Source organism: Typopeltis vanoorti, chromosome 18 (genome assembly GCF_054136105.1).
Source record: "Typopeltis vanoorti isolate ZY-2024b chromosome 18, IOZ_Tvanoo_1.0, whole genome shotgun sequence".
Taxonomy (NCBI): domain Eukaryota; kingdom Metazoa; phylum Arthropoda; class Arachnida; order Uropygi; family Thelyphonidae; genus Typopeltis; species Typopeltis vanoorti.
In genome coordinates, this window is record NC_143566.1 from 26956939 (window position 1) to 26982898 (window position 25960).

At 36.3% G+C, this 25960-nt stretch overlaps 1 protein-coding gene across 1 annotated transcript in view; it reads left to right on the forward strand.

Moving 5' to 3' along the window:
• Nucleotides 1–25960, forward strand: part of LOC150096563 (sodium-dependent neutral amino acid transporter B(0)AT3-like) — a 292659-nt gene that overhangs the window by 209015 nt on the left and 57684 nt on the right. Inside the window, exon 9 of the mRNA XM_090408129.1 lies at nt 17840–18041. Within this exon, the coding sequence (XP_090264255.1) occupies nt 17840–18041 (202 nt within the window). The remainder of the gene's footprint in view (nt 1–17839; nt 18042–25960) is intronic.

Here is a 25960-nt window from a genome sequence, read left to right on the forward strand (position 1 = left end):
CTTAAATTTTATCAGTTTGTAGAGAAGGCCCAGATGCCATACCTTATCAAAGGCCTTGGCTATGTCGATGAAGACCGGAGCTGTGTGGAGGTTCCAGTTAACGACTCCTGCTATGTATTCCACCAATCGGTATATTTGTTGTACTGTGGAGTGTTCTTTGCGGAATCCGAATTGCTCGTCTGGGATAATTTCGAGCTTGTCAGTGATTGCTTGTAGCCTGGTGAGGATAACCTTTTCGGTGACTTTTCCAAGATTTGATAGGAGGCTAATGGGTCTGTAGTTTTCTGGAAGTTGGGAATTCTTGCCTGACTTTTTTTATAGGTATGATATCTGCTGTTTTCCAAGTTGTAGAGAAGTGCTGAAATCTGATGATATATTTGTAATGTTAACAATGTGTATTATTGCTTTTCTTGGTAGCAACTTTAATATTCTGTTGGTGATGCTATCTGGGCCTGGAGCCTTTTTGTTGTTCAATTGTGCTATGATTTTAGTTATTTCACCTTGGTTAGTGGGAGAGATGGATTCTGGGTTATCAGTGGGACGACTTAATTCTTTCCTGACGATGAATTTTGTAGATGAAGTTATTGTTTAGGTTTTTTTTCGACGGGCTGCACTGCTCCTCCAGGTTGTCTATAAGGGCTTCTTCCCCTTTTCCTTGTCTCTGTGTGCTATTCCTTGTTTGGTTTGTATAGGAGATAAGGGTTAACTTTTGGTGGGTAGGATTTTTAGGAATTTCCATATGGAGTAATCTTCTGAGTTGATTGGCTAATTTGGTTTCCCATTCTTGATTTTTGTGGTTTTGTAGAACTTCTCTGACTTTTCTGTTGAGATTGTTTAGTGTTGTTTTGTCCTGTGGTGCTCTAGTGTTGTAATATCTCTGTCTTGCTTTGTTCTTGGTTCTAATCAGGTTCATGATTTCTTCTGGAATCCTATTGGTCGAGTGGCGGACATTGGTTTGCGCTACTGAGGTTACTGCTTTTTTGCATTTGGCTTGTTGGCTTGTTTATGGCTATATATAAAGGAGCTATAAAGGAGCGCTGGCGTGAGATTTGTTCTTGATTGCCTAGCCTGAGCTGAATGGGGTTGTGGTCTGATGTAAGTTCTTCTATTGTTTCTAGTTGGTATTGGTATGGGATATTTTTGAGTATTGCAATGTCCAGAACATCTGAGTTTCCTGTTGGGCTGTGATGAGTGGGGTCGGTAGGTGCAACCACGATGGCAGCGTTGTGCATTGGGTAGTTGTATAAAGTGTCCTTTAGTATTTATGGATGAGCTAAACCAGGCTGTATGTTTGGAGTTGAGATCCCCTACTAAGATTATGGAGTCTTTAGATCCGAAGATGGAGTCCAGGTCAGATATCAGTAGTGGGATTCTAGGAGGATTGTAGGCTGCGTGATTCTTTAGACTGCCTGCGTTGCTGCTGTGTATCTCCACTCGGGTCACCTCTAAGTTCGTAGTTGGGGAGGGGTCAGGTACTGTGTTGTGGTTTAGGTGGTTTTTTATATATACGGCTGTGCCTCCGCTTCTTGCGCCATGTCGATCCTTTCTGTACATGGAGAAGCCACGTAGTCTTGGGTTATTTCCTGGTCTAAGGTGCGTTTCATTAACTAGAATGATGTCAGGTTTATATCTGGTTGCAAATTCTTGGAGTTCGAGGATTTTGTTTGTTATTTCATTTGCGTTCCAAGCTACAATCTTTAGTGAGTTTGGTTTGAGTTTTCTACTCATGGCATAGGGCTGTTAAGAAGGACTGGGTTCCTTGTAGGAATCTCTTTCGGGAGGAGGGTGAGGGGCTTGCCCTGCTGAATTCTTGCAGTATGGTGGCAAGCGAGGCAGTTAAGATTGTTTCTAAGTTGGAGCCTCGCTGTTCGTGGGATGTTGGGGTCTTAGGTCGTGCAGCCTCGGCATACGTTTTTGCTATGTTGGTTGGTTGTATTCTCTCTGTTGTTGAGGTGATTTGAGATGGTGGGTGAGTTGCCTGTCTGGTAATTGGGTCTTTGTAAGTAGGGGGGGAAGATTAATTCTTGTTATCCCACGATTTTTTGGATGGGAAGTGCACCCCTTGTAATTGCCGGGGTGAGGTCCTCTGCAGTTAGCACTGCATGCCGGTGTTGTTTTCGGCATGGAGAAGGTTCTTGTCTGATGTTATTCGCCACATTTTAAACATCTGTAGGCTGCTTTACAGAGCTTTTGGACATGTGCAAACTTTTGGCACCTATGGCATTGTACTGCCGATGCCTTCTTTCTTATTGCTCAGTTGTGATTATTTGAGCCCTCATATATTTCTTGGTTCATATATTCTCTTTTGGGTGTTGGATATTTCTACCAGTACCAGTGGCATAGGTTTTCTGTCCGATCTCAGCATTCTGCTCACTTTAACTGGGGTCAAGCCTTGGTTTACGGGATCAGCAGTGACCTCGTCGGTCTTGATTCCCTCGGCAACCCCTCTGAGCACCATTTTTAGGTTCTTTTCACTGGCTAGTGCAAACGTGTGAAAAGGCAGCATGGAGTTGTCCAGCATTTTTTGTCATCATGCGGTAGTCTGTGACTGTTTTAGGCTGGATCTTTACTCCCTCGTCTGTGTTTCTGGCCCATGAGAAGTTGATGTTTTGTTCTCTGAGCGATTTCGAGACTGAGGTCCACTTTTGTTTGTCTCGGATCATTACCAGGGGGGACCTTTTCTTTATTTCCCGAGACTGCTTGTTGTGTGGGCGCCTCTTCTTGCGTGGGGGTAGTCCCTAGTCCTGTGCCTTTTGCTTGTGTGTCCTTCTGCTGTTGGTTCTGTCTGTCTGTTGTCTTCGGGTGGAAGGGGGGGGGGGGTAATATTTGTTCTGTGATATCTTCATCTTCCTCTTCGGGTTCCTCTGCTTGTGTATACAGTTTAAGGTAGCCTGGCCATTCCGTGTCGAATTTTTGTAGGAGTACTTTAAATAGTTCTAAAACTTCGCCTCTGTTTACGTGTTGCAGAAAATCTTTAACGCTCTCCATTTTTAGCGTGTGTATATTAGTCACTGTGCTGTTTTGGTTGGTGGTTCAGGACCTGCTTGTTCCTTTCTTCCGCCAAGTGTAGGCCGACAGTTGAATCTCTTTCGAGAGGCTGAAGACAACTGAGGGCAAAGGGCAGGGAACAGGAGAGGGCCTGGGGAACTTTCGTAAAAAGCTTAAAGCTTACCTTTACCTGGGCGGGTGCTGGTAGGAACATAGGCAGTGCAATCTTCAGAGTCACTTCACTCATGAGCGCACTTCACAATCGATTCAATCTACTAAGCATTATTTAACACAATATCTATCATACTTCTCCTTAAATTCATTCACAGACGAAGCATTCACAACCACCTCCGGCAACATATTCTACCCCTTCACAACCCTCCAAGTAAAAAATCTAGTCCTAACGCACTCTTAAATTATCTCCAGGGATGGCCCCTCGTTCTCTCCCTTCCTGCACTGGTCAAAAAATGTCATCAGTATCAATCCTGTAAAATCCCTTTAATAATTTATATGCTTCTATCATATCTCCTCTCCTACGTCTATCAGCTAGTTTTTGGAGCCCACAGATCTTCAATCTATCCTGGTAGGGAACATCCCACAGACCTGCAACAATCTTTGTAACTCGCCTCTGAATCCTCTCCACCATTTCTTCATCACTAAGAAATCCAGGTGATCAGATCTGTGCACAGTGCCTTATAAAGTGGAATGTGGATGCCTTCATGACAAGCAGGGATACTTCCTTATCTCTGCTTGTTAGTGTGTTCTTCAACAACCATGTAATTTGATGTGATGCTTTGGTAATCTCTGCAATATGCCCTTTAAACTTAAGTTCTCTGTCCACAATCACGCCCAAGTCCCTTGCCTCGTCAACTTCTTATAGTTCAATTCGTTAATATAGTAAACTGCATGTGATCTCATCCTTCCGAAGCGCATCACCTTACACTTAGCCACATTAAACTGACAGCCATTTAGTTTAGTCCATACCGTCAGCCTATTTAAGTCATTCTGCAAGATATCTACATCATCTAAATTGACTATCGCTCTTCCTAGTTTTGCATCATCAGCAAACAAGTGGATACAGTAATACCCCGACTTACGTGAATCCGGAGTTACGCGGTTTCTTGTATGTACGCATTCCCGTCCCGCGTCACGCCTCACCACTAGTCGTATCTTTCCTGAGCAGGCCTCATTCCCCAGTGTCGCACATGCTGTGAACAAACATTGACGTGTTTCGAGCGGTCTCCATTCATACACGATTTTTATAGTCTACAAACCGTGCGATTGTTTAATGTTATGTTCTTGATAAAAATTTTATCACATAAAAAATAATAATGTCGTCCAAAAAAAGCAAGTCCGATTCTTCTACAGCTAGCAAGAAAAGAAAAACATTGACTTTGGAAACAAAGTCACTGTTTTTCAAAGTCAAGATAAAGAAAGAATTCTCGCTGCTGTGAAAAATGCCCAATCATTGAATTCAAGAGTAATTCGTAAACGTCATGGGATTATTGGTGAGATGGAAACGATGCTTAAATTATGGTGTGATAATCAAGTGAGAGTAAAAAATTGTCCAGTTGACCAAGCTAAGCTGATTTTTGAGAGGCTAAAAGTAGACGCTGGAGAAGCAAACAAAGAAGAAAATTTCGTGGCCAGTATTTGTTGGTTCAACCAATTTAAAAATCGCTATAACTGGCACAGCATCGCGGAGAGTGGAGAGGGGCAAGCGCTGACAAAGAGTCTACGTCTTCTTTTCCTGAGACACTTAAGGCTATCATCGAGGAAGGTAACTATAGTAGTCAAACCATATTTAACGTAGACGAGAACGGCTTGTTCTGGAAAAAGATGCCTAAGAGAACTTTCATCGCACTTGAAGAAAAAACGTTTCCTGGCTTTAAGGCTTCCAAAGACCAGTTGAGAGTAATGCTTGGTGGAAATGCAGCTAATGATTGCAAGTTAAAACCTCTCTTAATTTATTGTGCTGAAAATCCAAGAGCTCTAAAAAAAATCTAAAGCTGGCTTGCCAGTGATTTGGAAGTCAAATTCTAAAGCTTGGGTGACAGCTTCTATTATTGAAGACTGGTTTGGTCAACACTTCATACCTGAAGTTGAATTTTATTGCCAGTTTAAAAAAATTCCGTTTACAGTTATGCTCATTATTGATAATGCACCTAGTCACCCTCCTGCAACTTTAATTGATTTTGATCCACGTGTAAAAGTTGTTTTCTTGCCTCCAAATACAACCAGCTTACTTCAACAGATGGACCGAGGAGTTATCAGAACATTCAAAGCGTAGTATACACGGCGTTCGTTTGCAAGTCCGAATGGAGCTATGAGGTAAAATGAGCAACTGTCTGTTAAAGAGTTTTGGAAACAGTTTAATGTTTTAGATGCTGTAAGGATTATCGAAGATTCTTGGGGTGAAATTTCCCAAAAAACCTTGAATGGTGTCTGGAAAAAACTTTGTCCATCCTTTTTTAAATGCGAAACGGAAATGTTGCTAGAAACTGATCAAGTTGCTGAGGCAATAGGAGAAGTTGTCAACGCTGCCAGGCAATTAGATTTAGAAGTCGACAGTGAAGATGTCAACGAGCTGTTAGACTCACATAACAATGAGCTTACAATCGGCAACTAAAGCTACTGAAGACACCGAAACCTCAGATCCAGTTCTACCAGAAAAGCACATGGCAATTGCAAAATTAATAGAAGATCTCAACTTATTTAGAAAGGTTTACAGATTTTTGAGGACATAGATTCTAATGAGGAATGAATTGTAGCCACAAGGCAAGGAATAAAAAAATCATTGACTTGCCATGAAGAAATTTTGCGTGACAAGAAAAAGACTGACATTATGCCGTCAGACGAATCTATTAGATTTTATGAAACCATCGACATCGAAATAACTTTCTTTTTTTTATGTACGAAATACTACAATTATGATTATATTTCTTAAAAATATACGTGTTTTTGTAAACCTTTGGTCCCAATTAACTAATATTTTGTATGTTTGTATATATAAATTACATGCAAAATTATACCCCGAGTAACGCGAATTCGACTTCAGCGCTTTTTGTTGGTCCCACCTACCACGTACCTTTGAGGTTTTACTGTATTTCCTTTCAAAGTATTCCCAATATCATTGATGTACAAATTAAACAATAGAGGACCAAGCACTGAGCTTTAAGGTACACCACTAGTCACTTGCCTTCTCCTGGACTCAGCTCCTTCGTAAACCACTCTTTGATATCTATCCACCAGCCATCCTCTAATCCAAATCACCGACTTCGGATCTATACCCATTTGCTCTAATTTATGCAAAAGGGTTCAGTGTGGAATCTTGTCGAATGCCTTTCCAAAGTCCAACATTATCACTGAGTAAGGATTTCCTTTATCCAACTGTACTGTTACTTTATTATAGAAAGTAAGCAAGTTACTGAGGCAAGACCTACCTTTCACAAAACCATGTTGTCCCTTATAAAGTATCATATTGCTGTCCACCCAGTCTTGAATTCTAATTTTTACCAATTTCTCCAAAACCTTAACCACCACTCCAGATATATTGATTGGTCTATAATTTGCAACCTCAGTCTTGGAGCCTCCCTTGTACAGTGGAATTATTTTCCCCTCTTTCCACTCTATTGGCACTTTACCAGAACTGAGGCTTAAATTAAACAGCCTGGTTAGAGGAGGTGCTAATTCTCTTGCGCATTCTCGTAACACATGGGCCGATATATCATCTAACCCAATGGCAGTGTTAACATTAAGGTCTGTAATATATTAACCACCTCTATTTCGTCTATCTCTAGACTCTCATCAATCAATGACACATTTGACAATGCACTATCACAACCAAGATGGTACACTTTTGCCAAATGATCACTAAGCAACTCAACTATAGTCCAACCACATAAGCGAGAGCTCTCGTTGGCAGACTGCCAGAAAGAGTCAATTCATGTTGAAGGAGAGAAAGAAATAAGGCGATGAACGAATTGGTCAACAACACGCGAAATTACGTGCTTTGTAGGTAAAATTTTCCAACTGTTATACGCATATATAAGCATATATTTACTAATATTCATTAAGCGCCAAAATACGTTAAGAAACAAAATTTGTGAACTAACACCAATGTGTGATTGTTTTTCATTAAAATATAAAAAAAGAACAAAAAAGAAATAATAAATAATAAAAATTAAATACGTTTCTTTTAAGATTAAAAAATCTACTTAGTCTTAAAACATTTTAAATTTGTTTTCATTTTTTTACGGCCTCTCAACAAAACTTACGGCCCCCAAGGGGGGTTGCGGCCCACAGTTTAGGAAGCACTACTCTAGAGCAGTGTTCCTCAACACTGCTCTAGAGTAGTGTTGAGGAACACCGCTCTGAACACTGAACATCACTCGTGAATCTTCGTTCAGCTTTGTATATATATGAACGTATATTGCGAGCCTGCAACAACATGAAGAGCTTACGATAGGGATTGATAAAAAAAGTAATTATATGAATCATTATTAGATGTAATTAAGAAAGTTAAGCAGATATTAATCAATGTTCTTCATTATTTGAGCATATTAGAAATTTGTTGTTACTTAAAATGACGATTAATAGGTGTGTACTTACAGTGATATAAGTGCTATAATAATGTATGGAAGTTATAATACCTAAAATAAATATTATAATTTTTTAGCTTTCAAATTCTAGAGTATGGATCATTGGTTAAAGACGGGATTTATAAAACGCACATAAGAGAGCAATATAGCAGATACAAGTAGCTGTAAGCAACAAGAAAACGTTGATATTGTTTCTGGATCAAATGAAATTGATAAGCGTGTGTCGTCTGAGATCTCTAAAGAACCAACTAGAAAGATTTTCATGAACGTAAAATGAAGAGTAACCTGTGTCATTTGTGGTGAAACTTTAAAAAATGAAAGCATGAAACCATCTAATTTAAATCTCCATTTTGAATCGAAACATAATGAATACAAGGACAAACCTGTAGAAGAATTTTTTTTCAAAGTAAAATTTTAAAAAATTAAAAGAATCTCAAAAAATGATGTCGATCGTGTCAGGAGGTGAAAATAAGAAGACTTTAGAAGATTCGTATCCGTTGCACAACTTTTTGCTATTAATAACAAAAACGTGGTGCAGCAGAAACAATTTGTGAAACTTTATTTAGTCAAGCCTGCAGCAAAAATAATAGCAGAAATTATGATCGGAGATAACGAAAAAAGATCTTTTCATCGGATTTGCATTTCAGATTGTACTGTTCATCGAAGAATCATTGAAATGGCTGAAAATATAAAACAAACATTGTTATCTGATATACGTAAGTGTCATTATTATGTGTGGCAGGTCGATGAATCCACTGCCATTACAAAATTTGCAAATATTCTAGCGTTCGTTAGATACGAAAAAAAGTCAAAAACTTCTTGCCGACCTTTCATTTTGCCAACCCTTGTCAAACATACAGAAGAAGAAATATTCAACAACATAAATACATTTATGCATCAAAACAAGCTTGATTGGAAAAGTTGTACAGACAGAGCGAAATCCATGGTCGGATCTAAAAAAGGGCTTGTTTCAAGGATTCAAGCTGTTGCACCAGATGCAAAGTCGACACATTTCTGCATATAGGGGAGGCGTTGGCTACAAATATATGATGTCTACAGACCTAAGAAAAGTTCTGGATGAAGCTGTAAAAACATAAATTATATTAAAGGCCGTCCTCTAAATGCCAGACTTTTCTCTCAATTTCGTGAAGAAATTGGAAGTAATCATACACAACTTCTTTTCCATACCGATGTTGGTTAGCTTTCATGTGGAAAAGATCTTACTCGTTTATTTGAACTTCGGAATGAACTACAAGTTTTTCTTGATAAATATTTGAATTGAAAAAACATTTACATAATTGGAAATGGCTCAGTCAATTAGCATATCTGGCGGATATATTTACTGTACCAGTATTAAATAATCTTAATTTCTTTTTACAAGGCAAGGAAATTTCTACATTTTTTGTCCAAAATAAAGTGAATGCGCACATTACAAAGATGAAGTTATGGCAAAAGCAGGTTGGTAATGGAGAATTTGATCGTTTCCATCTCTTCATTAATTGCTCGCAAGTTCAAATGAACAAATTGATGATGCTGATGTGAAAATTACAATCATGCAGCATTTACAAAGCTCACAAATGAATCTAGAAAAGTATTTCCTTGAATTGGTCATTAATATTGAGTGGATAAGATACCCTTTCTATATCAACAAATCTATACCAAAAGGTCTGTCTCCAATAGAAGAAGAACAACTTTTAGAAATAGCTTCTGATGGTTTCCTAAAAACTAAATACAATGAGAATACGCTATCAGCTTGGGTAAAAATACAGAATGAATTTCCTGAATTAACAGATAAAGCCCTAAGGTTCATTTTCCCATTTCCAAGTTCATATCTGTGCGAAGTTGGATTTTCGGTCCTTATGGATATTAAGTCGAAGAAGAGGAACCGCATCTGAGATTGAAATCAACAACCATAGAGCCAAATTTTGCTGAAATTTTATCCCACCATAAGCAATTTTACTCCTCTCATTAATGATAAATTATTTAAGTTAAGTAAAAATTTATAGTATCTTTATAAATTTTGTTCTATTAAAAATAAATCGCCTGTGTAGCTCAGTGGATGTGGCGTTTGCACACCACCGCGCTAGGCCGCACGAAGGAAGTCTTGGTTTCGAGTCTAGTCGGCGACTAGAGGAAATTTTTCTAAGCCTTTTTTCGACCGGTTCCCGAGTTAGTCGATCTCTGGCACGGGCAAGCAGGTTTTTCCTCCCGGAAACTCGGGTTTTTCGTCCTGTAAATTCAAGAAAATCGACCGTAGAACCCACATTATTTCAGACATTAAATATATTGTGTTAGGGTTAGAGACCACGAGATGGCGGCACATTTGAGCCGCCTCTCTTCACTGCGTATCGCTTAATTAGTGATAGCCTTGGGCCATCTGTCTCTGATTGGGTACCAGTGGAGATTGAACTGCCCACTCAGTCTCCAAAAGTTAGATAGGGCTAAATGGCCTCACCTACTCCCGTATATACGGGAATAAAAAGGCGTTAGCTGATTTTTTTTTTTTTTTTTTTTAAATAAATCATATGTTTTTGTTTATATGTACATCTAAATTCAAATAAAATAGACATTTACAATGAAATAATCTTTTTAAATTTTATTTCTTTATTTATTATTATTATTATTATTTCGATGCTCCCATATTTTAAGTTGCAAAGTAGATCTTTTCTTGTGAATTAAAATTTAAAGTACATCAGTGAACTCCGTTCTTCAAGACGAACATATAGATTTAAAAACTGTAAGTATCTGTTAAGTAATAAGTAAAATATAAGTATTCAAAGTTCGAAGTATACGTTGGTCAACTACGCGAGAAGAGAACAAAGGAAGACCATATTAGAAATTACAGCAAGATCCGTCAAACAAGAAATATGAAGTGCTACAAATGCCAAGAAGACCTAACGGGGGAAGAAAACCAGGTAACATGTAGGAACTGCCAAAGAAACATGCATTTTTTATGTTCAGGATTGTCTGAGACTACTTGGCAGCGAAAATCAAACAAGAATCGTGGCGAGTGGAAGTGTCCCCATTGCAGAGACAACAAAGGAATGTCGCCTTCGACCGCAGGCGTAAAACAGCCAATGCAGAAAACAACCGCAGGCAGTAAACAGCTATCAACAACAGAGGGAATTAAAAACAAAGAAAACAACAACGGAAACCCAGGTGAGCCAACTTTAAATGCATAACTAGAAAATAGATTACAAAACCTAAAAGACTGTTTAATCGATTTTGTTGGAGAACTATTTCAAAAACATACCGCACAAATTACAGAAAAATTCAACCAATATGAGGAATTTATTAAATTTAATAATAACTAGGTAGAAGGTATGTTACAGACCGTTAGAGAAATTAAAAACTGCATCAAAGAGCTAACTGAAAGACAGCATAATTTAATTAAAGAGACAACGGACCTACGGCAAGAACTAAACTCTTTAAAGCAACAGTACGTGCTCTCAAACCAACAGCAGCACAAAAATGACCTCCTCATAAATGGTCTCCCAGAAATAGCTACGGAACATCTAAGAGACACTGTAATACAACTAAGCCAAAAAATCGGCTCTCCCATTGAATCAAGAGACATCCAATCAGTGCATCGGTTACCACAAAAAAGGAAAAGAGAAAATAATACCCGTCCTTCTCCCGTCGTAGTGCGACTCACCAACAGCCTAACAAAAACTACACTTATAAAAGCTAGCAGGATTAAAAATCCAGTAGTAATCTGAAAGGAGACCACGACAATACCCCAATATACTTGTCTGAATACCTTACGCCCTATTATCAGAAAATATTCTATCAAGCAAGGAAAGTAAAAACAGAAAACAATTACCAGTTTATATGGATAAGAGACAGCAAAATATTCCTTAGAAAGACACAGGACGCAAAACCAATCGAAATAAAATCCGTAGATGACCTCAACAGGCTGTCACATTGAAAGGAATATTGACAACTCGTAAAGAAGGAACAGCACACCAACCAACATGAATGCAGACCATCAAGCAGACGTAATCACCCCGGAATATGATAATTGCTACATTCTGAAATCAATAACAGAATGGAAACAAATGACAATCCCCAAAAAATGATTCTCCACATCAACATCAGAAGCATTCAAAAATACTAGCTGACCCTGCAAACTTATCCGAAGGAAGATATAGACGAAATATACATTTTAATACTGACTGAAGTATCTACGACAAACGAAGAGGCATCCTCCTACCAAATGGCACACTTCCAACAACACAAACACTGCAGACAAACAAAACGAGGTGGTGGTATAATAATATTTACCAAACATAAACTAGAAGATACAGAAATAAACTATAAATTAAAATACGCAGAAAACATATGCATCGAAATTAAAAACATCAAACAAGAAAACTCCCTGATATTAAACGCATTATACAGACCACCCAACTTAAGCACCACAAAATTCCTAGAACTAAACAGATGGCTTTCAGCCACGAAAGTAGGCACCTCAAAATACTTGATAATAATAGGAGACATTAATTTAAACATTAGGAACATAAATAACAACACAGAACAATACCTAGACCTATTATCGGCATATAACATAACCCCATCCATACAGTCGTATACACGAGAAGAGATAGTCGGAAACACAACAACCTCAACCTGCATTGATCATATAAATATAAGGGCCCCTCCAAACAGCCACACAGCAGCCGTCATAACATGCAAACTGGCAGACCATTACTTCACAGCATTGCAGTTACACACTGAACCAGAACCCATAAAAATCACTGAGACTACAAAACAGTATCATAGCATTGTAAACGAAGCAATAGTGAACGATGAAATCAGAAAAACAGACTGGATGCAGATAGCATCTTTAGACTCTGCTGAAGCTGTATATAATAATCTTAAACTTGCATTTAACAAAATATATAACAAAGCATTAACAAAAATAAAAATACGCCCCCAAACGAAACAAAATCCATGGATAACAGACAGCATACTAACAGACATACAAAGAAAAGATGCCCTATGGAAACAACTTAAGAAGTCGCCGAACAATATCGCTTTAAAAGCTGAATACAAAAGAAATTCCTTACAACCCAGATTAGAACGGCAAAAAGAAACTATTACAGCAACATATTAACAACAGTTCAGAATGACATAAAGGAAACCTGGCACCTGATTAATGAAATGCTGGACAATATACACAGAACCACTGCCTCAGAAACAATAAAACACAGCTTTGCCTGCGATCCCAAATCCCTCAAACATTTGGCAAACAACTTTAATCAGCACTTCGTGAACTCTGTCCAAAAGCTACAAGAAACAACCTTTCCTCACACAAACGAAAATTCTCCACTAGGTTCACGAGCAACCCAATCGATGTGGTTCCCCACAGTAACAAAAGAAGAACTATCACTGGCAATTCAACAAATTAATCTTAACAAAGGACCGGGAATAGACGGAATCAGACCAAAAGACATCAAGAAACACTCAACCGACCTACTTCCAGTTATACAAAAATTGATAAATAAAATCTTCGAAACGGGACACATACCTGAAACACTGAAGACTGCATTAATCACACCCATACACAAACAGGGAAAAAGAAACATAATAAGTAATTACAGACCTATCGCCACGCTGCCTGTAATCAATCAAATCATGGAGCGCATTGTACATCAGAAACTCTCCACATACGTTGAAAAATTTCAGATCATACCCAAAACACAATACGGCTTTCAAAAAAAATAAAGGAACAGCAACACTCCTGGAAGATTTCACAGATCTAATAAACGCTGCATTGGATAAAAACAGAATAACATTAGTGGCATTCATTGAACTAACAAAAGCATTTGACACACTAACACATAAAACCTTGTTAACGAAACTTACCCATATCGGAATTGGAGGTCGTCTACTCCAGTGGTTTAAAGCATACACGAAAACAGAAAGCACATCACACGTATAGGATCAGCATACATCAAAGAGGTACATGTAACCTGTGGAGTACCGCAAGGAGCTGTCCTATCTCCCATTCTATTTAACATATACACACACGACACAAGCCAACTTGCCCTAAAAAGTAAAATTTTCCATTATGCAGACGACACGGCCATAGTATCCATTCACAACAATGCAAATATCGCTTACAAAAATATGCAACACGACATCAATCAAATCACTAACTGGTTAACCGAAAAACAAAGCTAATGATATTCAAAAACCCCCAAACCCTGCCCATAGAAACTAAATATCTCACTATCAAACATTCATCCTCCTATACACAAAGTGCAGAACCTAAAATCACAACCATCACACAGGTGAAAACAACACGCTATCTTGGACTTCACTTCGATGCTGATCAAGGTTGGAATAGCCATACAAACTACCTACATACCAAGCTTAGGATAATAGCAAGCAAACTATACAGATTAAAAGACATTGCCCCAACCCACATAAAAATACTAATCTATAAAGCATTATGTGAAAACATTTTAAGATATGAAATCACGTCATACGCATTCTGCGCAGACTACAGACTTAACAGGCTACAATGGTTGCAAGATAAAATGATAAAACTGATATTCTGGGAACAACCCACTCTTATGCAGGAAGCAGGGACAAAACACAAAATATTTAAGGTGAAACACTTATGCCACTACACAGTCATGTTAAAACACTACTACAGCCCAACATATAGAGTAACCAGAACAACATATCAAATAACAAGACCACAGTCAACAAACTGCATAACATATAAGTACAACAATCACTACGGCAATGCCACCCGAAACTTCTACGTACCTGACATGATAAACAAACTGCCGTTTGACAACATAAACCTAGGAACATACAGAGAGCTGAAACAGGCACTATATAAATATTATAGCGAGAATGAAAATTAGAGCAATTCCTGTTTCTCTCTCCCCCACCACACATGCACACACACACAAACCTATGACAACCCCCCCCCCCCCCCAAAAAAACTATCACTACAAGAACACAAAGAAACAAACACACCATATCTAAATCCAACCCTATTTGCACAAAAAAAAAGAAAAAAAAGAAAAAAAAAAGTTAAACTGTAATAGCAGTCGAAGTCTTCCAAGCACGTACCAACAAACAATAAAATCAACACCTGGCTTGTGACCCGTATAGGAACACAACCATGAAACCACCACCCTCTGTCATCTATTATCTTCCTCAGATAAACTCAGCTAAGCTTCGAGGAAGAAAATTACTAACTTGCAAGTATCTGTTATACACACTTGTAATGCGTTATAAATATTATATATATATATATATAATTACTACAGCAACTATGTATGCAATTCATCTGAGACATAAAAAAATAATAATAATAATAAATAAATAAATAAATAAATAAAATAAATAAATTATTATTATTATTATTATTATTATTATTATTATTATTATTATTATTATTATTATTATTATTATTATTATTATTATTATTATGTATATTCTAAATTCAAAAATTCTGTATAATCCTTATTGTAAATATTGTAAATATTATTATTGTATGTAATTTATACTGAGACATAATAAAATGTTTTTTAAAAAAATTATTATTATTATTATTATTATTATTATTATTATTGATAAGCGGGTACTTGGTAATAATGAAAATTTAAAAAGGGGGTATACGGATTTCTGAAGTTTGAGAAACACTGCTCTAGAGCAAAATCAATTGTAATATTTAATCCATTTACATAGTATAGGTTTACCGCCTTTCAAGACGGTGTGTATGTGGAGGGAGATGGGGAGTGTTAAATCATTCTTCCTTCAACATGATCGTCATATCATGAACCGTTTATGTACCATTCTGGCCATCATACAACGTGCCAATTCATCCTGAAGATGCCCTGTTGGATTGACCAATGAACTTTTCCCACATGCTTTTCCTACAATATGACCTGCAGTATGATAGAGTCATTGTCGTGTTCAAAGAAACAGAGGCTGTTCCTTAAGCTGTTACAAAGGTAGGAATATGCATTATCTGGAAGTGCTGTGCATTGGTCGGCGTTTAACCTTCGAGTTACCACAATCAAGGATCTGGGTCCATGTCACGAGAAAACATGAAACAGTTGTAGACATTATAAGTCTTCTAACAAACGACACAGCTAGAATAATGCACTCCCCAAGTTCCTCTCGCTGCGACGACTGTAGCAGTCCTATTGGACATATTTCCACAAGCGTATGATAGCAATCAATGGGAATTTTGGACCATTCTTCCTGTAGGAGGAGCATGCGTAGCTCAGTGGAAGTAGTGTTTGCACTCCACGGCGCTTGACCGCTCGAAGAAACACCTAGATTCAATTCTAGTCACCGACTAGAGGAACATTTCCTAAGCCTTTCTACGATTGGATTAATCAATCTCCGGCACAGGCAAGGATATTTTTCCTTTCTGAAACCCGATTTTTTGCTGTAAACTCAAGAAAATCGACCGTATCACATTATCTCAGATAATAAATATATACTGTTAGGATTAGGGACCAAGAGATGGTGGCTCTTATCAGCTTCGACAGAACTGACAATGGTCAGTTCTGTAGAAGCCGACCTGGCATCGGACACACCTACACTGCCCATCTTCTCGTAGAGGATGTAGGGTGATTAGTCGCTCCATAATACAACTTTCCAAGCTTACTTCCCACAGTACACGGTCTGTGTATCACTGAAGACGACGCCGCGTGTTGGTTCTGGTAATGTAAGGATTGCATATTGCGGTTCTACTTTGGAAATCCATGTTGTGAGCCTTTTTTTCCTCCAAATTCATGTTCTAATCGATATATATCAACCAACGAATGGCAGTTTTTACACATTATCCTTCAAAGCACCCACGAGCATTACCTATAGTCACGTGAAACTGGTAAGTGGTCCACTGCAGGTAGCTTACTTCCCACTGTACACTGTCTGTGTACAGTATGGTACATAGACCGTGTATGGTATCATTAATTGTTTATCTTGGTATGGCCCAATTTGCCAATAATTTACCGAAAAGATAGACCAATATGGCATCCTATCACAAACGCCTATTTTAAACTCGTTCAGTTTTCCCTTCTTGCAGCTATTTCAGCAGGTCACAGTTGCACTGACTTGAGAGCATCACATTCCTTCAATTTATACCGGCTACAAACACGTGTCTCGTTACATGGCACGATGCACGTTTCCCGTAGGGATATCTGTGGACTTCTTTCCAAGCAGTGCATAATGTACACTTATTTACTAACATACTTATTCAACATAGCATGGCTACAGATGATTTGAAAACTTCGGGAACATACAATTGCCGCTATCTCATTCCTGATCCCTAACTGTACTACTGTGTGGTCGACTAACTCTGAAAAGGCTTCAAAAAAGTTCTTCCTCTGTGTGAGACAAAAATAAATCCTAAACCTAAATTACCATAGAAGTGAATCTACTCATTTGGGAGGGAATAGGTTCATGTAATTATTATGAAAGCATTTTAATGAATGTATTAAAGATTTTTGTCATGTGTCATCAGCATATTATTATTTATTGTATACGCATTTTTCAGTGTATGAAATAGACCATTAGAGTCCCTGCATCTTAACAGAAATAAAATGAAAGTTTCAAGTCATTATTTGATATTTCGCTTATCCAAAGTTATTGCATTTTCGCTTATCAAAAGTAACTGCATTCCTTTTCTCTGAGAGAGAGAGAAAGGGAGAGATTGCTATTGCTTTGGATAAGCGAGATTTTTTTGGATCTGCGAGATAGACAGAGATTTATGATTATTTGGATAAGTGATGGAGGGAGAGACATTTGGATTGCTTTGGATAAGCTTGAGAGAGAGAGAGAGAGAGAGGGAAAGAGAGAGAGAGAGAGAGAGAGAGAGAGAGAGAGAGTTTGATTGCTTTAGTATGCAAATGAGAGAGAGGGAGAGAGAGAGGTCTTCATTAGCTCTGAAGTCATTTGCATGTTTGATTGAAATGCGATGTTAGTCATCCTACCATTAATAGCGTCCATAGATTTTCACTGCTTTTAAATCCACAGGTTAAAGGGAATATTCAAAATATCAGACAAAATAATTCACCATTCAAAGTGTCCTATATTACAGATAGGACACTTTCTCTCACTTAGAAGAAAATTGTATTAACTTCATATCTTATAGCAATTTACTTCAAAATTATATTCACTCTTTTCAGATCATTCTACGAGAATTCAGTGTATTTCGAAAATATTTCCATTTATTCTTCTATTATTTTATTGTACATATTCTTATTTTATAGAGTGCCTCTGGAACAGGTCTAGCATTCATCGCTTTTACAGAAGCCATCAATCAGTTTCCTGGTGCTCCATTTTGGTCGGTTCTCTTTTTCCTGATGCTCTTCACACTAGGCATCGATTCACAGTTCGGAACACTAGAAGGCGTGATTACTTCAATCGTCGACATGAAGTTGTTTCCTAACTTGAGGAAAGAACTTTTAACAGGTAATAAAATCTGTTACTTCGAAATGTTTGCTATAAATTTTCTGAATGCAATGAAAGATGTTTTAAATCAATTCCAATTAAATAATTAAATTATAATTTTTGAATTAGATAAAAAAAACATTATCTCTATTATTCCTTAGATCGCATGTGTAAATTAGTATATATATATATTGAAAAAAATATTTGGAATTTCCTAATCTATTAGAAGATTAATGATCGCACACTGAGTTATGCTAATACTAATGAAATACCTGGAATAAATGATATTATATGAGTGTCAATAGTATGAGCGTGTTCAAACGTTCAAAATATTTAACTCTGTATTCTGTACTGTTTAACTGAGAAGACAATCACTGGTGCAACCAAAGTCGCCTCTCAAAAAAAAAAAAAAAAAAAGATTCTATTTACATTCCATTCCTCAACGTTTCATACTTGGATCCTGAAACAAATTACATGCTTTTTTTTTTTTATTTCGTTAAATACAGCAGTGCTTCACAAACTTATGGATGCCAAGGCCCACTTTGGATAAATTAAAATATTTCACGGCCCCCCATCGAAAAAAAAAACGTAATATAGACATATATTATTATAATATTTATTGTATTTATATTCAAGATTTTGCGTTTGTAATCTTTTTTGTGTTTCTTATCAATACCTTTGAAATGAAACTTATATGAATAAGCATATATTCTAATATTCATTAATCGCCGAAATACACCAGAAGCAAAATTTGTGAACCAACACCAATGTGTGCTTTTTTCCATTAAAATATAAAAAAGAACAAAAAATAAATAATAAATAATAAAAATTAAATACGTTTCTTTTAAGATTAAAAAAAATCTACTTAGTCTTAAAACATTTTAAATTTGTTTTCATTATTTCACGGCCCCCCCTCAACAAAACTTACCGCCCCCAGTTTGGGAAGCGCTGAAATACAGTATATCAGCACTTTTGAAAGTAGTACGAATGTACCTATAACTGTGTTTTTGATTTTCAAAATAAATAAAATTTGGGGAAAACGATATTCTTTTCTTCTTCGGGCATTATCTTTTTCTAAATAACTGATCACATATATATATATATATATATATATATATATATATATATATATATATATATATGTTAAAGATACCAAGCAATTTTAAACCTGGTTTTACTCCATTTCCCAAGTAAGCAAACAGATTAAAATTGCTTGGTATCTTTAACATATTTATACCCAAGGTAAAAATACTTTCTACATATATATATATATATATATATATATATATATATATATATATATATATATATATATATATATATATATATATATATATATATATATATATATTAGGATAACCAAGTAATTTTATAAACTTGGTTATTTTAACTCCTAATCCCAAGTATGCAAACAATTAAGTTTGCGCCTGAAACAAAGTTCAAGTCTAAAGATGTTATAACACCAGGGCAACTCATTATAAAGGTGGGTAAAGCTCTGATCTGATGGGTGCGTGTTTCTTGTTCATAGTATGTCCTTAGAGCTCTTTTCAGGCTATTGTAGTTTGTAAGGTTTCTGTATTCAAAAGGTAATTTGTTTATCATGTCTGGGATGTAGAAGTTTCGCGTGGCCTTTCCGTAGTGATTATTGTATTTATATGTGATATAATTAGTTGTCTGAGGTCTTGTTATACGTTATGTATTTCTGACTGTCCTGTAGTTGGCATCGAAATAATGTTTTAACAAAGCTGCATAGTGACATAAATGTTTTGCTGTTAGTATTTTGTGTTCTGACATTGCAGTATATATGAAGTCGTTATTTTCTTTTTGTTCCCAAAAGATCAGTTTTATCATTTTGTACTGTAGCGACATTAATCTATTTAATTTGTAGGGTGCACAGAAAGCATACGTTGTTATAGCGTATCTTAGTATATTTTGGCATAGTGCTTTGTATATTAGTGTTTTTAGGCGTATGGGAACTATGTCTTTTAACCTGTAGAGTTTGCCACTTATTGTTCGGAGTTTGTTGTGTAGATGGTTTATGTGGCTATTCCAGTTCATATCTGCATCGAAGTAAATTTCCTGAATGATTGTAGTGGTTTTGCTGTTTTGTGTGTTTTTTATGTTGGAAAGTGGATGTTGGATGGTTATATATTTGTTATCAACTGATAATAATAATAATAATAATAATAATAATAATAATAATAATAATAATAATAATAATAATAATATGAAAAGCGCTTATAGTTCGTCGCATTCCAGACAGGATTCGAATTCCTGAGATATTTCCAAGTAAAGGGCATCGCCGTTACCAAAGTAGATACTATCTCTGGGATTAAAAACACCTAAGTTTCTTTGGCGGGTGGAAATATTTATTTATGACAAAATTTGGGAACTAGCTGAAAAATAAATAATATAAAAATAAACTGCAATGCCGTTTTTATTCCCCAAATAAAGATGGGTACTCATTTTATCTCCTAGATTTGGAAAGGGTTAATCTAATATCCACCACTGATTCTCGCTGAGGTTGAGTCCATTCTCTTTTATAGAATGTCACAGGAAGAATGCTAGATGTTGAGTGCATTCTCGTGGCATTATTTATATAAGAGGTGATATTTCTAACCCTACCTGGTTTAATTTGATATATTCATGCATTTGATCAGTTGTGCTATAGTGGATTTAAAAAACTAGAGTTTATTCTAGGAGAAGAAATCATACTTCAAAATAGTAACTCAGTTTGTGGCTTGAATCCACTATATAAGATATTTCCTTTACTAATCCAACATCGTGCACCTTACCACAAGTCCTAATTAGGCAATTGTAATTATAATTGTTCGAATCTTAATGCACTCCCATTTAAGTAACATTTATTTATAATTTTGATAATTATGATTCTAATATAAATTATATAATTATAACAATCAGTAATAATGAATTATTATAATGTATTAATGCATGACAGGTTTCCATCCACAAAAGGTTAGGAATCTATCATACATTGGTGTCATGTTGGGGTTAAGGTGGGATAATCTGATTACCCTGTTTACATAGTGATCATTGAAGTTTTTTTTCAAGCTACACGACTTGATTCATGAAAAATACAGTTTGGCTTAAAAACAGTCTATATAAATGACTATAGGAATGGCAATGATTATGATGGTGATTTTGTATGAATCACCATGTGGAAAGGGGACAAAGTTAAATATAGAAGGTAACTCTGTTCTGCTGCAGCACCGTTTCTGGAGATGCTACACCAAAAACGCTTCCAAAAGTAGCAACTTTGATTGTTCTGGAACAAGTTTTCCATAAAATGAAGAGTTTCAATGTTTTAAAAATTTCTCTTTCACCAGCACCTTTCAGTGTATATTACTGATGAGCAGATAGCAGCCTGTTTATAAATATTTGTGATCATAAACTGATAAAATTATTGCAAAGCTCTTTCATTAGGTAACGTTTTCAGCAGGTATCAGAATTTTGATCGCTGACTAGAAATGACCTTAACACCTTGAAAACAGTTAATCGATTTTTTTATTTCATTGTGTAAACCATTATTGATGTTGTTATTATTATTATTATTGTTGTTGTCGCATGGAGGCTTCCATGCAACAACAACAATAATAATAATAATTGTCTGTTGTCTGTTCATGGTTTCAATTGAAACCATGAACAGACAATGCACTCACTACTGATTTAGGCTACTCATTTCATTCATTAACCACTCTCCAAGAAAATATTCCAGTTCTCACACCCCTGCTGACCACATTCTTACCCAACTTTCAGGGATGACCTCTTGTTCTGCTCCATCTAGTCAAGTGCTAAAATATTTCCCCTGCATCAATCCTATGAAAGCCTTAAATGTTTCTATCATATCCCCCCCTCTTTTCGCTAATCAAACAACTTTTGCAATCCATTGGTCACTCGCTTCTGATTCTTCTCCACTACCTTCTCATATTCAAGAAAGCTAGGTGACCAGACTAGAGCACAGTAATCTAGATGTGGTCGTATCAAGGCTTTGTAAAGATGAATAACTACCTTATCTTTGTTTGTTAGTGTGGTCTTCAATGATCAAGTAATCCTGTGAGCTACCGTGGCTACTATACAATAACCTCTAAACTTCAACTCTATATCTACTACTACTACCCCAAGATCCCTGACTTCATCAATTTCCATCAATGTGGTAAACAATTTGCAATTTTTTTGCATTAAATTGACATCCATTATGTTCTGCTCATGCCGAAAGATTATATTATTTTGTATTATCAGCAACTTTGTATTATCAGCAAACAATTGAATATCTCCCTTTAAATTATTTCCTATATTATGAATGTATGTACACGGCAGTCCCTAAATGACGAATGGTTAAAACATATAATAACACTCTCATTTATTAATTATTTTTTTGTTACAATGAAATACAGAACCTGGAGATTTTCTCACTAGTAATGAATTATTCACATTGTAAGACTCTTCGTGACTTATGGGCCACCCTATACAAATTAAACAGGAGTGGTCCAATCACCGAGTTCTGCAGCATACCAATAATCACCTGTCTTCTCCTGAATTCCTCTTTCCCATAAACTACCTTTTGGTATCTGTTCACCAGTCACCTTTTTATCCATATTACAAGTTTCATGTCCATCCACATATTTAAAGTTTGCATAACACAGTTCACGTGGTAACTTTAAACGTCTTTGCAAAAATCCAGTAGTATCATCGTGTAGCCATTTCCTTTATCCAACTCAGCTGTCATTCGATTATAAAAAGTTACTAGATTACTAAGGCCTACCGACCTTTCATAAAACCATGCTGCCTCTCATATAATATTGTATTCTTATCCACTAATTCCTGACTTCTCTTTTTGATCAACTATTCCAGTACTTTTACCACCACTTCTGAGATGCTGATTTGGTCTATAATTGCTACCACGGAATAGATCCTATTTTATGCAAAGGAATTATTTTACCTCCTTCTACTCTCTTGGAACTTTGTCAGAAATTAGACAAATTAAATAGCCAAGTCAAAAGCATCGCCAGTTTCCATGCACGTTCTCTTAAAAAACGCAAGCCGATGTCCCATTTAATTCCACACTTGCATTTGCATTCAGATTCTGCAATATTCTAAATAATTCTAATTTATCAATCTCTGTTGTCACATTATTACCTGTCCCCTCTGTCATAACAATATCTTCAGCTGGATGATATATCTTTGCAATTTTGCACTCTCTATCTAAACAATTTCTTCTGTTTCTGTCACCTTTCGATCAGCTTTACACATTAAAGTTATCTTTCCATATTCCTCTAGCAAGAAACCAAAGTATGTGCAACTTACTTGCCACATAAACGAAAAAGCTCGTTAGGTTTTTCTTTTACCTACTTGGTAAATTTCTTCTCATTATCTGATTTTGCCTTCCTTACCATACTGGTCGCCTTTCTTGCCTAATCCTTGTACTAACTAAGGTGACCAACTAACATCATATGTTAGTTTGTCATCTTTCTCCTTATATACCTTCCACAACATTTTGTTTTTGCAGCTCATGCATAATGATACTACTCATCCATCTAACTCCTAGTGAACATACCTTGCAGATCTTTATGCCATGATATTTCTTCAAGCTGCCTCCTAAGTGTATCATGATCACCTGCCTTGTAGTTCCACTTCTTAACTGAAATTTCAGCACCTTTTGCTACTTTCTGTACCACGTGACCCCCAGATATGAGAAGGTGCCATTTCTGGGGAAATGGTACCTTCATTACGGACCTGTCTTCTGATCCTATAACCGGATCCAACACTCTCATACCCTCCGTCACATTCTGCTTCAAGTAATTATTTCAGTTACGTAAAGTTTGTGCAACTTATATACATGGATATTCTGTTGGAGTCAATATAGTCAATATGCTTATTTTAAAAAATCCACTAACACTTTTATTCCCCAAAGAGAGAAGATGAGGCCCTCAGTACTACTATTTTTCGAGTGTTGGACAGCTATCCTCCGTCCTTAGCCGACCACAAAGTAGCTGAGGCACAACCATTAGTGATTTATTTGGCGCCGGGGGAGGGGGGGGGGGGGGCAAGGAGAGTATGCGGAAAAGTGTTATCATATCGTATCGTAGTTCCTAACTCTAACCATATATATTATCGTCTGAAATAGTGTGAGTTCTGCGATGTATTTTCCTGCGTTTACAGGATGAAAAACCCGAGTTTCCATAGAATAAAACTAACTTGTGCCAGAAATACCGTAACACTTGGCATTCTATTGAATTACCGTATTGTTATTTCAAAAAATACGAAAACATTATTTTCTTATATATATATATATATATATATATATATATATATATATATATGTGTGTGTGTATATATATATATATATATATATATATAAATATAAATTTGAATTCGAATTTAAGTGCGATTTAAAAACAAAGCGAAACAAAGGAACTTAGGTATGAGTACCAAAAGACAAATGAATACTCGGGAAGCAGCTTTCGTTTCTTATTATGTCCAAGGATGTATGTAAGGCAAGGCCCCCACAAGGGCGACACTGACAGGGCTCTAGCCTGGGGCCCCGGAATTAGGGGGACCCGTCTTGTCGGGTCGGCCAGTTAAGTAAGATTAACAAAAGACAAAAAGAAACTTTAAAATATGAATGAATATATGCCTAGAGGGACTGCTAGCTTTTACAATTGTTTTCAACCCATTATCCATCTTTTCAGACTTATGGTTACTCTTCTGAACTTCCCATTCGAAAGGATTTACTTTAGTTTTCCGTTTTCGTTCGCCCGTCTCGCTTTCTATGCTCGCCCTTCGTTTCATTGCCGACTTTATTGGCACACTACCCTACCGGTGCGTACGTTGCGTATGCTACGGACGCTGAGAGAATTTTATTTTATTCATAAAAGAGAAAGCTTTATTTGTCAGTTTTAGTTGGCTAAGTTGATCTCAAGAAACTGAAAATTTTCTACAAAATTCTTTATTTGAGAAGAATTTGTCTTATTTGAATTAAAATTTTGCTAGTTACTAAGTAAAAAAAAATATAAAGCTTTTTTTGTTATGATTTTTTGTACGAAACAAACTTAATTATTATTTCTTTTCAGATCATACAAATTTGAGATATTAAAAACATTTAAATAAATTGCTCTCAAGCAAGCAAAGACGTTCTAGTTAAAATAAATAAAATCCCAATGTCTGATTCAAAGTACAAACAGAGCTCAGAAAAGGAAACTTAAATCCGAGAGAGAAATCGAAAGCATCGCGAGGTCGTCAATTCATAACCAAATTTTTCAAATCTTAAAACGAAAAGGACATAGTTCCCAGTACTGATCATAGTGAAGGTGGTGATAATGTTTTTGACATTAAAATTCAAACAGAATATCAGTATCAAATCGAAACTCATAAGGCAGTCGAAAGTCAAGCGACTGTTACATGTAAACCTCTTGCAGAAAAGGCCGAGAGAGAAATCGAAAATGCTTTCGATTTCTCTCTCGGATTTAAGTTTCCTTTTCTGAACTCTGTTTGTACTTTGAATCAGACATTGGGATTTTATTTATTTTAACTAGAACGTCTTTGCTTGCTTGAAAAACCTGCAGAAGGAGTAACTATGGAAGAATATGATACAGTTGATGCTTCAGTTGCGGGCCCTGTTGAAAAATCTGATATCAAATGCGATAACCCTATTACTTGGCCCAGAATAATTTCAAAACAACATGCGGCAAGAGATAGTACGAACTATCAGCTTTCAAGAATTCCAAAAGATTGATAAGTAGCCATGAACGACTTAATCACCTTGCAATTTTGGGCATCGAAAATGATTTGGCTAAGCGAGTTGATTTTATTGACATTATTGATAAATTGGCGTCGACAAAAGCTAGAAAATATACTTTGAAGTAATTTTGAATATTATTATTAGTTTGTATTATGTATGTTGGTAGTTTTTTAAATAAATA